Source organism: Malus domestica, chromosome 16 (genome assembly GCF_042453785.1).
Source record: "Malus domestica chromosome 16, GDT2T_hap1".
Lineage (NCBI taxonomy): Eukaryota > Viridiplantae > Streptophyta > Magnoliopsida > Rosales > Rosaceae > Malus > Malus domestica.
In genome coordinates, this window is record NC_091676.1 from 32,816,897 (window position 1) to 32,829,086 (window position 12,190).

At 40.2% G+C, this 12,190-nt stretch overlaps 1 protein-coding gene across 1 annotated transcript; it reads right to left on the reverse strand.

Annotated features, from left to right (window-relative positions):
- Positions 1 to 1,266: 1,266 nt before the first annotated feature.
- On the reverse strand, positions 1,267 to 1,887 carry LOC114822312 (uncharacterized). The gene has a single exon (XM_029096648.1). The coding sequence runs from the start codon at positions 1,885 to 1,887 to the stop codon at positions 1,267 to 1,269; it is 621 nt and encodes a 206-aa protein (XP_028952481.1).
- Positions 1,888 to 12,190: the final 10,303 nt, after the last annotated feature.

The following is a 12,190-nucleotide window of genomic DNA, read 5'->3' on the forward strand; positions in this document are numbered from 1 at the left end:
TTGGGTCGTCGGCCGAGCATCTTACTTATAGAAACAGATAACCCGCGTGACCACTTCAGGCATCGTCCCTGGCTCTCAGAGGCATTTTAGGCGTGAGGTGTAGGCGGAATTGCACTTCAGAGGTCATATCATTATGAGTCGTAACTTGATTTTGCAGGTCGTTTAACTAGTGTTGCAACACTTTAAAACCAAGCTACTTTCATGTAGACTTGCAAGTCGAGGGCGGACCATCTAGACAAGTGAATTCTTTCATGGGTAGTTGTCCTGCACTTAGTCTCTCTTTCGGTTAGAGACCCGGGATCCTGCGAAATTAAATCCTTCAGTTGGCTAAGTCCATTCTAGGGGAAGGACTATCTTAGCTAATTCTAGGAGTCATCCGGCTCAGGTAGTCCCTGCATTCAGGAGAAACTGAGCAGTCATACCACCCATCCACATCTGGATTTTTGGATTAGTTTACCCTCTCCTTATTGGAGAGCACACGTCTGCAGGGCAGAGGGCGTCTTTTGCTTGTCATAGGGGTGGTCAAGGAATTAGTTTACCCTTTCGCGCTGAAGAGCTTACCTATATGGGTGTCAGGGGATTAGTTTACCTTCTCGCGTTGGAGAGCTTACGCAGATGGGTGTGGGGGATTCGTTTACCCTCTCGCTCTAGAAAGCTTACCCAGATGGGTGTTGACGGATTAGTTTATCCTCTCGCGCTGGATATGAAGAGCTTACCCAGATGGGTGTTAGGGGATTAGTTTACACTCTCGCTCTGAAGAGCTTACCCAGATGGGTGTCGGGGGATTAGTTTATCCTCTTGTGCTGGAGAGCTTACCCAAATGGGGCTTTGAGTAGTTATAGGCAACAGTTAAGCCAAGTTTGTGAATAACTTCTTGGATTTTCATTGAGAATAAAGAAACACGTTAACTATGCTGGAAGGTAGAAACTGCATAACAACTAGGATAATCCTCGGCCTACGAGGTGTTATTTGCCGAATTTCTTGAGACTTTGAACTTATTTGGATAAGCCTAAACAGAGTCCAAAAGGTGATGAGAGATTTCCCTAAGCATTCCTTCACATTGCTAAATATGGACCGAGACTGCTCTGACCTGGCAAAGATGCCATTAATCCGCATCATCTTCAAAGGGGGTTCAGTGTCAACTTCTGCTGCTTGCATGGGCTGTGCAACTGGCTTGTTGAGGTACTCGTTGCACCATCCTTCCTTCGTCAGCTCCTCAAGGTACTGCTTCCATTTCAGGCAGCCGTTGGTAATGTGACCCGTCCTTTAGTGGAATGCGTAATACTTTGTTTGATCTAGCTTGGTAAGATCACCCTTCATGGGTGGTGGCAGTTTGAACCATGGTTCATTCTTGAGCTTACGGAGAATCTGGCCAATCAGAACTGTGGACTTGGTGAACACCTTAGGTATTGCGTCACCTCTGTTTAGGGAACGGTCCTTGCGCTTATTTTTTTGCTCGTTCCCCTCAGACTGCTTGGCCTCATCCCATAGTGCGTGTTTCTTTGCCAAAGCGTATAAAGCTGCCAAGGTCAGCTCCCCGCCCATGATCAATTTTTTGAAAAGTGGGTGATCTGTTAGGTGCCCTTTTCGAAAAGCTGAGCATACGATGCTATCATCGCATTTAACGATCTTCGCCTTCTTTACCTTGAACCTCTTGATATATGTGCAGAATGACTCATTCGGGTCTTTTTTCATGTTGAATAAGTGGTCAAACTTCTTCCTAATCGAGCGGTAGGATGAATATTCCTTGGTGAAAACTAAGGAAAGTTCATTGAAGTTTCGGATTGAGCGCGGTGGTAGGGTGTGGAACCAGTCTTGTGTCTTGCCTTGGAGTGTCGTGGCAAAGATTTTGCACATGAGAGCATCGTTGTTAGCGTAGAGGGTCATGGCGTTTAGGTAATGCATCAGGTGCCTGTCTAGGTCTTCATCTCCTTAAACAAGGTGAAATGTGGGGGGCTGAATTTCCGTGGTGAATCCGTCTGCTCAATCTCGTCTATAAAAGGTGACCTACTCAGGTTGGCCACATCTCTACGAAGTGCATCGTCGGTAATGTAATGTGCTAGAATCCGCGTAGCTGCTTTGTTATAAACCTTTGTACTTCATCCTGGATTTATGCCTGGTGGGGCAGCGGAGCCTCTGGTTGCCCTAGTATCGACCTACTAGTCCACTTGCTCTACGGCATGTTCTGCTCGTTTGTGCCATAGCTGCAACGCACGTGGTTCGCTCAGTGCTGCTTGCTGTCGCGCTTGGCGGGGGTTACTAGTGGAACTTGAGTTGGATTGCTCTCGTGCTTTTCTCTGTTCGTCATGCGGTTGCCTACGCCGGTGCCTCATAGAAGGATCTCCTTGTAGGCCTAGCCTTGTGTAGACGCTTCTCTTAGAATGTCTTGAGTGCTCGTCGGAGTGTGGACTCAACATTCAATGAGCACTAACTTGTGAGCCGAGTCAGGAATGAACGCTTATCTGCGCATCTAGGCGGGAAAATATGTTTCCTTGAGGGCCCAAAAGAGAGTGCGCACTACCTGAACTCATGGTTTGTGATGGCTGAGCAGCGCGAGACGTCGCTAGAATAAGTCACATTCTACCGCCTTTGTCTTGCTTCAGGACACCTCATCAGGGGCGTGCTGCATCTCGATGCGCTCGAGGAGTTAGCTCACCAAAGTGGTCTGCTGCGCGAAGGCACTTGTCAAATTGACGACTCGTTTATGCAGGTAATGCTCACAATTTGGATTGGAAGAGTATGGGAAATGGGCATCTTCATGTGTGGTGGAAGTATAGTGGACTACAAGTACAAAACTTAGGCCTAAAGCAGGCATTCCTGCATAAAAGTAAGGTGAAAATAACCCTGAGTCGATCGCGGGACCGATGGTCAGAATCTGGATCGCCGGAGGTGGCCTTAGATTGGATTGGGCCGCAGGTTGAATTGCCGAAGCAGGTCGCGGGGTGCACTGGACCGGTGCCTGTTTTCCTTGGGCTCGTATAGCCTAGGCCTTCTTAGCCGTTGGGCTGCTTGGGTAGGTGGCTTGGACTCGTTGAGCTACCTGGCTAGCAGCAATTGCCACGTTTTAGGATCGGGTTAGGCCTGCTTCTACGGTGGGTTAGGCCTACTGTGGTAGCTGCTAGGATTTGGGCCTCCTGCCTATGGGCTTGGAAGTGGACCTGGGCCTTCTGCCCAGGGTTTGGTTGGGTGCAGCACTGCGAGGGAAACAATGGTGAAAATGGTGTCGTGGCCTGGTGGCCTTGCCGCGGCTGTTGGGTCACGACAGTGATGGTGCAGCTCCATAGCGGTGGGGCTCTTCTTGCCGTCGCGTTGAGCCTTGAGGCTTGCTGTCGTGGGGCTATGTCCTCATCTCCACTCTTCGGTCCAAATCCTTGTATGTACGGGGTTCCGTTCATCGTAGTTTCTGAATTTCCTACCATTGTATCCTTTATCCAGGGATTGATCAAGAAACTTTTCTAAGAAAAATTAATTGATAAGACATGTGAGAAATTCAAAGTAACAGAAAATTCAAGAAACAAATGCAAGAGACTTCTTTGAGTATTTGAATCAGCTTTTAATGAAAGAACCAATTTGTTGATGCAAATTTCCGCCGTCTTCATTCTTGAAAAAAATGCACTTGCAAAACAATCAACACCTTTGATCAAAGACCTAAGCCTCACACGCCCACAAGGTGTGGGGGGGGGGGGGAAGGGGAAGGGGTTAGGCCAATGGATCTCCAATGCCTAAGTTAGTTTCTTTGAGAAAGTAAAGTGTTTAGGGCGTTTTAGGGGTAGCAAAAGCTCTGAAAATTTGGTAGAATATGAGATATTTATAGGGATAGGACCAGCCACAATGTTAGGGGTTTACCTTACACGTGGCGGCATTCTATTGGCCAAGGTGTTTATGGAGAAATATTCTCAAGATATTAAATAGGAAATAATACCTTGAGATAATGGTGTAATTATCCCTAATTTATTTAAATTGGGTTACCTACTTGATTGGAATCAATCTTCAAATGGGAATGTATTAAAGATAGGATTTGGGTAATTAATCCTTAACTTTAATGCTTTGATTTTTCCTTACCAGGGGCAGGTGAGCTGTCGCCAGTCGTATTCAGCTGCTTGGACCTTCTGGGATGTGAGCTGCACGTGTGAATATATGAGAAACCTGCCCATTTATTAACGACAATCTTGTCTTTCTTGAATAAAAATCCATGTGTCGCCTCTAGAATTTTTGGGATTATTTTAGGCTCCACAAGATCTACTTGCAATGGGTCGTCATTATCTTCTGAAGAAAATACTTTATGCTTTAATGTAACACGCAATGGAATCTTCCAAGACCTCGAAAGGTTTAAAAAAATAAAAGCATTCACATCATCATCATCAACTACATTTTCATGCCATGTAGTTTTCATTGCGTTACATATGACTTTCATATTTATCTCATACTCATTTGGGTCCACATTCACAATACCATGGGCTTTCCTCTGAAGCTTGGCAAATGTAATTTTATCTAAAATAAGTAATCCTTTTGTTTTGCAATTTTTGTACATTGAGTCAGTCCACCTTCCATTATAGTTCACCAAAATTGACAAACTAGACATTTTCCTAACATATAAGCAAAGCAATAAGAAAAGAAAAAAGTGACAGATACATTGAAAAAATAAGATTTAATATTGCCTAGATTATTAATACAATTAGTTGACAATTCCCAAGCAAGATAAGAAGAATGAAAAAGAAAGAAAGAAAAATTGGCATTTCAAACGGTAGCAATTACTGATGTTGTAGTTGAACCTGGGACCATTTAAAATATTGCTCCAATAATATTGTAAGCACGAAAACTCTTGGGACAAGTTTCACCAAAATTTTGATGTCTACAAATATATAAGTCAAATTGTGATTATGTTGGAACTAAATATGAAGCACAAATAATGCAAAGGTGGAAAACTAAATATAAATCACTAATAATCCAATCTGAACACGGACAACACCCTTAGGGTTAGTTTGGTATTGTTGAGCTTTGAAAAAAAAAACTATTTTTGCTATATGCTGTAAGAATAAACAACTGTGAAATAAAGCAGTAGAGTGTTTGTTAAACTTTTTTGTAAAAGTGCCAAAAAAAAACGGTGTTATGGTGTTTTGGTAAATTTTTATGTAAAACAGTTGTAATTGTGTAAAATGACCAAAAAGAGTATAATACTGGATGTGCTATTAATTTTATTTTTTAACAAATAAAGGTCAATTACTAAATAATTCTTTTTTAAATATTTATAAACTTATCTCAAATATTAATTAGTAAGACAAGTTACTTCAAAATATAGAAATATTAGACTGAAGAGTTAGGATTCATTAGTACAATATTGTTGATGTATTTGAAAGTAGCCTAGTTAGATGCATTCATCAAACTTGCCGCTATTCTATTTCTTAATGCTTCTATTCATATGATCCTTCATCTTGATAGTTATGGTGTTCATCATCATCATCATCATCACTATTGCTCTCTTCACAAAAGTCACAAGGGTCATCAAAATGACAATCACATTTAGAATACCTTTGATGTAGTTATGAAGAGCCATGGTTGTAGCAATGACAATCTTCACTTGCTTATTGGATGGGTAATTAGGCATATCCTTTAAAATTGCCCATCTTTTCTTCCATACCCCAAATGTTTGTTCAATGATGCTCCTAATAGAAGAATGCATGTGGTAGAATACCTCTTTTGTGACATTCCGTCCTGAAATTTAATGTATTTTATTCCCAGTAGCAATGAAATTTCTAAAATGCCATTGAGATGCCACGTAAGTTTTCCACGTGGACCTCAATTTTCCTTTCACTTTCCCATTCTTCTTTTACTATTTTTTAATAGTACTTATTTTTACGAACATGTGGCCGCAGACAAAATTCAATTTGGAGCTATAACGAACAAGTTACGTTCGAAATTGTGTAAAAATACCCAAGACAAATTCAAAACTTGGATTTTTTTTTTTTTTTTTTTTTTGGAATGTGGGATCCTAAAGGATCGCTACTGAGGAACTTTTATTAAAACCAACACACACTTACAAACAAAAACAAAGGCCCAATTTATTCCAAAAAACAAACAAAGAATGGGCCTAAAAACAAAGAAAGCACAGAAAATGAGCCCAACAACAGTGAAGTCCAAACAAAAATGAACATCCAAGAAACATCCATTGTGCTCTCCACCGCCAATCCGAGAAGCAGCCAGCCATCCAATCCTCCGTCCATTGCCGATCATCACCTTCACAGGCGCCACCTGCACACAACCATCAACAAGAGATAATCAGCGAGAAAGAAGCCAACCATCGGAAAGAAGCTCTGGGAAAATCTTGAGCAACACCACTGCAAACGGCAAACAACAAGGAGAACGTGGTGGTGTGGGAAACACCTGAGCTGGATACAACATCGGAACTCTACACACGAACTCAGCAGAAATCATGACTGAAAAACAAAGCACTGAAGGGCCATGAAAAGGGATACCCATGAGGTTGAGGGATGGGAAAAGCTAGAGAGGAAAAGGAGAAGAACCATCAGCAGATGGAAGGGGAGAAGAAAGAAAAACAAAAGCAAAAAAATCATAGGAAAAGGAGAAGTACCATCAGCAAATAGAAGGGGAGAAGAAAGAAAAAGCAAAAACAAAAAATCACCCACCGATAGGGAAATCACTCACACAATATGGTGAGAAGCACCCTCAAACAGAGGGAAAAACTCTCACAGGGAGAGCACCACTTCATGGGTCCTTTTTGGGACACTAAAATTTGCCTTCGTGCAGAGACATTGCTGCATGTATTGAGCACTTAGGTTAGTGCGTGCAAGTGGACTTTAAAATAATGGTTTTAATAGGTTTTAAAACCTATTTCCTCTCACCCAATCCATCATACATCATCTCCCCATCACTTTTTCCTTTTCCCCTCACCTAGTCGATCCCCCCTCTCTCTTTTCTTTCTCTCTCTTGTCTCTCTCTCTCTCTCTCTCTCTCCCTCTTCCCAGCTCTCCCGTCATTTTCTCTCTAGAGATCCATGAGCAATATTATTTTTGGAATCCCTGGAGCTTAAGGAACCCAACCATGGCCTTGCATGCGGCATCGGTGCATGGAGCAAGTTCTACCATTGAAGCCGAGAGCTTAAGCTCTCAATCTCGAACCCAGGTGATGTTTCTGTCACTATCTTTGCGTTCTTGAGTTTTTCTGTGTAGTTTACTAGCATGCATGCAAGTTTCCACGTATTTCGAAGTATGGTTCCTAACCCACCATGTTTTCCAACAAGTTGTAGGTTCTTCCAAGAAAAACCCAATGAAACCTTGTTGTTGTGATTGAATTTGAAGGTGAATGATGACTTCCCACTACTCCTAGGCAATGGGTTTGAGCTTGCATGCCCAAATCCACTTCAAAATCGACGAAAACAGAGAGCTTGAACTTCGATAGTCACGTTCAGGCTATTTTCCGATGGCCTCCAACCAACTTTTGGCCTTGAAATAGGTATAATCTTATTCCCCTCATCCTAAGCTTCGTTTTGATATATTATGGGCAAAATTGGTTGTGAAATGGCTCTGGATGGAGGGTGTGAATCCTCCGCAGATTTTTAGATGAAACTCTGCAGCAAAGAGGGGGAAAAAAGCACAAAACCCATGACCCGTTAATCCTAACCCGAACTCGACCCAGATCCGTAAAATAGGCCTAAGCCCATCACTCGGATAAAAAAAGAGCTCAAACCCGAACCGGCCTAAATCCATAACTCGGATCCATTTCTGAAATTGGAGGAAATATTCCCTTAGAATATTCTGTTAATTTTAACAGAATATTCTGTCCAAGGATGAAATTTTCTTTTAAAGTTAACTGTTGACAGTTAGTTGACCAAAGTTGACTTTTTTGAAAATTTGCCCGGGATACTTTCTAGAGTTTTTCGACACACTGATTCCGTTTCCGCACTCTATTTTTCCAATTTCAATACCAATTGTCTCCAACTTCTATTTTTGAGCAAAATAAGGAGAAATTACGTGTTTTGCATCAATTATTATTAGTTTAATGATTAGTATAGTAATTTCCCATATACGAGAGGACCACCCAGAGGAGTAGTGTGGGCAGAATAGGTTGGATGGCTACGAACCTGGGACATATCAGTGAGTGGGTCTTTCGGTTTAAAAAAAATATATATATATATATGTGTGTGTGTGTGTGTGTGTGTGTGTGTGTGTGTGTGTGTGATTTTTCGCATAACGGTTTCTTTACATAATTGATGTGACATGCCATGGTTATCTTCTTATTTGGTTTTCTATACTTTATATTTTTATTAACTGCAAGTATAAAATGTGGCAGGATATCTATATTCATTATATCTGCTCATTGTTACATGTGTGCACGGTGTTTATTAGTTAGTTGTACTGTCATGGGCCAAGGACTAGCTTCATGTGTATGTTCACATGCACCGTTTACGTTCGCTTTGGATCCAGAGTTAGGTGTCAGCCTGTCCCTAGGTTTGTTGTTTGGACTTGTATGTGATACGCGTAGCGCCAACTTCACGTGATGTAGTACTAGAACGTAAAACCTACACCGAGCCTATTCATGCATCTACTTTTTGTATGACTTGTGTGCCTACATAGGTAACAAGCAGTGATTTTCATAGCAGTGAATTTTTAATGATTTCCATAACTATGATTTTATGACATCCATTTGAGTTTTGATGATGAGATATTTCGTAGTAGCACCCTATATCCTTTAATCATTTGTGCTGCAGGGTTCCCTACTACTTATTATTATATTATTACTTTGGTAAATCATGTACTTGTTTTACAGTGAGGGATTACACGTTTTCAAAAAGGTTTCAGAAAACTTTATTTTTCTAGGCCCACTCACCTTTACTTTTGGCCCTTCTAGGATGTAGTGATTGAGTTCGTGGGAGTACGAGATTTCAATGGAAGTAATTGACTGTCCTTCGGTCAAAGTTGGTTGCTTATGTACTAAATAATCATCTTTTATGGATGAGACAATTTTTATCTTTCTGCACTATGCTCTGAACTTCACGTTTTGTAATAAGGGTTACCACCCAATCACGTTGTGCACTCTGGTTTATTTATTTAAAGTTTAAATTTATTCTCACTTTTACACATCAACCTTACTTTATGGCTTTGTCACCCTCCGGACGTTAGCCATCACGTCACGATTCGAATGGACACGTGGACATTCCGAGTTGGTCACTTTGTGACCCGTTAGTTTAGCAGCCCTATGAAAGTCCGCGAGATGATATCTTTCACCTTTGTATGCTTCAAATAACCTCTCATTTGGGAATACCCCGCATCTACCAAATAATTCAAAGGTGTGAAATAATAAATATGAAGTACCAATAATCCAAACAAAAATTGAGATGAATAACGTTACAAAAATTGACATTCATTCTTCAATAAATATTCAATCGAAGGAAGAAACTACAAAAGCAAAAAGAAAACAAAGACAAGGAAAAAATACAAAAAAGATTAACCATCTACACTCAATATCATATAGGGCCGCACGTCTCCACCAGCAGTCAATGTCTTAACCATGTCTCCATTATTTCTTAGGCTTTGCCATGAGAAATTTTTCATCTAATAGGTTTTGGTTTTCTTGTTCAATTGGTTTTAAAGTGAGATTTTGGATATATTTGAAAGCTTTTATAAAAACTAAAATTTTTGAAATTAAGGGCTAATTTTTTACTATAGTTAAAAACATCACTTTTATTTTTTATCAAATAAACATAAGTATATTTGAAGTAATCATCAACAAAAGTGATAAAATATGTTTCCTCCATGAGTTAATTTCTTAAAATTCACAAATGTCACTATGATTAATTCCCCAAAAAAAAAAAACAGAACTTCTTTCAACATTTTATAAGGCCTTTTAGTGACTTTAACCTTACTACAACTTTCACATTTTTTAAATTTATTTTTTAACTATAGGAGTTGAGTCTTGGTTCACCGCAATTATTAGGCTTTGAATTTCATGGTTTAAATTTTGTTTTAATGTGCATACAAGCATGCTTCCGCCATTCAATAGTTAAATGCATGTATTATGTTACTCAATGCACTTAGTTTATCATAAAATTTCCTTCAGAGTTAACTTCAACTTACTTGAGAAGTTGTAGAATGAAGGGTATTTATAGGAGCTAAAGGCCAACCAAATACGTGGTGTATCCCACGCAACATGTCGACGTTCAATTGCCAAGATGTGTCATTTGATGGATGTAGTTGTACTTGTGCTATGACAGTACTGAGGATAATCCTTGTAGTTATTATTAAATTTAATTAATAATATCCTAAGGATTATCTTGGAGAATCTTTGGTTTGATGTGATTGGGCTACCTTGTTTAAAGGAATATGTCTTTCAATGAGGAAAGGTTAAAGGTAGGAATTAGTTATATATTATGCCTTTAATTCCATGTCTGGTCTCCTTGCCATGAGCAAAAGAGCTTAGAGAAGTTGTAGTCAACAACTCAAGTGTTCTTGGTAATTAATTGCGCGTGAAACAAACGTGGTCCTCACCAATTTAATGAAGGCGTTCTCTTCAATAAAAAATGAAAGTTCATGTTTTTAACACAAGTTCCTTTTTCGACACTCAAAATAGTACAGGCTGGGAAGAAAACCAAGAGAAGCCCAAGAAAGATCAAGGCCCAAAGGAAAAGAAGTCCAAGACCCAATGAATTTAGAAAAGGGGCGTTTCCAAGTGCTACAGCCGACCACTCACCAGTCTAGTTTGACTAAGTAACATAAGGCACTTTCCGACTGACATGGGCACGTGCAAAAATTGACAACTTTATCAAACAAAGCTCCAAAAATAGGCGTACTCATACGCCATCCCAGACCACGTGTCAGTCACCAGCGAAGGCATAAACTAACGACGGGACATAAAGGTTGCCAAACCATTACTTGGAACGAACATCATTGACTAGTCAAGGCCGAGCTTGGTGCTCGGTATGCCTTGGCCTAGAAAAACATGTAATACTGAGCCACCATCACCTCACCACAACATGTCGGTTGATGTACGAAAGAATTGCCAGCACGCCAATTTATGTAGGTAGCTCATTTAATACTAGAATAGTAATGTAGGTGAGCCCAAGACTTTGTTGGGCTCACTGAGGACCTATATAAGGGGGGAAGTGCCTCTTATGATGGTTCGGACGATTGAGAGGAAAAGGAATTTAGACTATAGCTGAGTGTTTTTTGTAATCATTAAATGAATAGATTCCAAGCACCATAGTGAATGTAGTCTAGTTTTGAGGGTGAACCACTTAAATCTTGAGTCTATTATTTCATAGCTTTATTGTTCTATTTTGTTAACCTGCAAATTTTGAGCGTTAACACACGTGTCCACTTCAAAATTTTCTGAATTCAATTTCTTGCTTTACACCAACCACTATGAAAATCCAACACTTGCAATATAATTTTCATTTAAATGGTGTTATGAAAGAGTATGTGAAAATTCATAATACAAATGAGAGGTCTTAGGTCGATTCTTGTCAAGGGAGAATTTGAACCACATTATTGCTAGCCCATTATGAGGCTTAGCTAACTCTCTCACCCCTTTCACGAACATAATATTGTTTATTCAGAAATAAAAAAATCACATTATGAATTTTCACATACTCTTTCATAACAGTCTTCATTTTCTTTCGTCTACGGTAAATAGATTGAAAGTGAGAATAGGTGTGGGAAGAGTAGTATAAGGTTAAAACATAATAAAACGAGGACTTAAACCTTCTTTAATAATGTAATGTAATGAAGATACCAACACACAAGACATACAACATGCACGCTAGAAGACACCTCTTACCTGCTTTCTTGATGCATCCAAAACCTAATTTCAAATTTGAAATCTTGTTTTTGTCCCCTTTTGTTCAGCCTCTGATTTGCAACGGAAACCCCAAACGGTGACTTTTGCTGCATGTCACATTATGGTATTGTGCATGATACCAAAAGTTTGTTAATTCTCTCTCTCTCTCTCTCTGAGGTAAAACTGTATACATGGGCACGCCTGAATTTCTTCCACACCTGAATTTCTCAAAGTCAGGCACAACGGGCATGCTTGAACCACTTGGTCACACTCTACACAGACTCAAATGCCGGCACGGTAACAAAACAACCGAGGCAACTCGTTTCCGACTAGGGATGGGCAAATACCCATCGGTTGTGGGTAACCGCGGTTACCCGCCCATTTAAATTTCACGGTTACG

What these genes read in the sequence shown, in the direction of transcription:
- LOC114822312 (XM_029096648.1), bottom strand. Translation starts at nt 1,887, where the DNA reads ATGACCCTCTACGCTAACAACGATGCTCTCATGTGCAAAATCTTTGCC.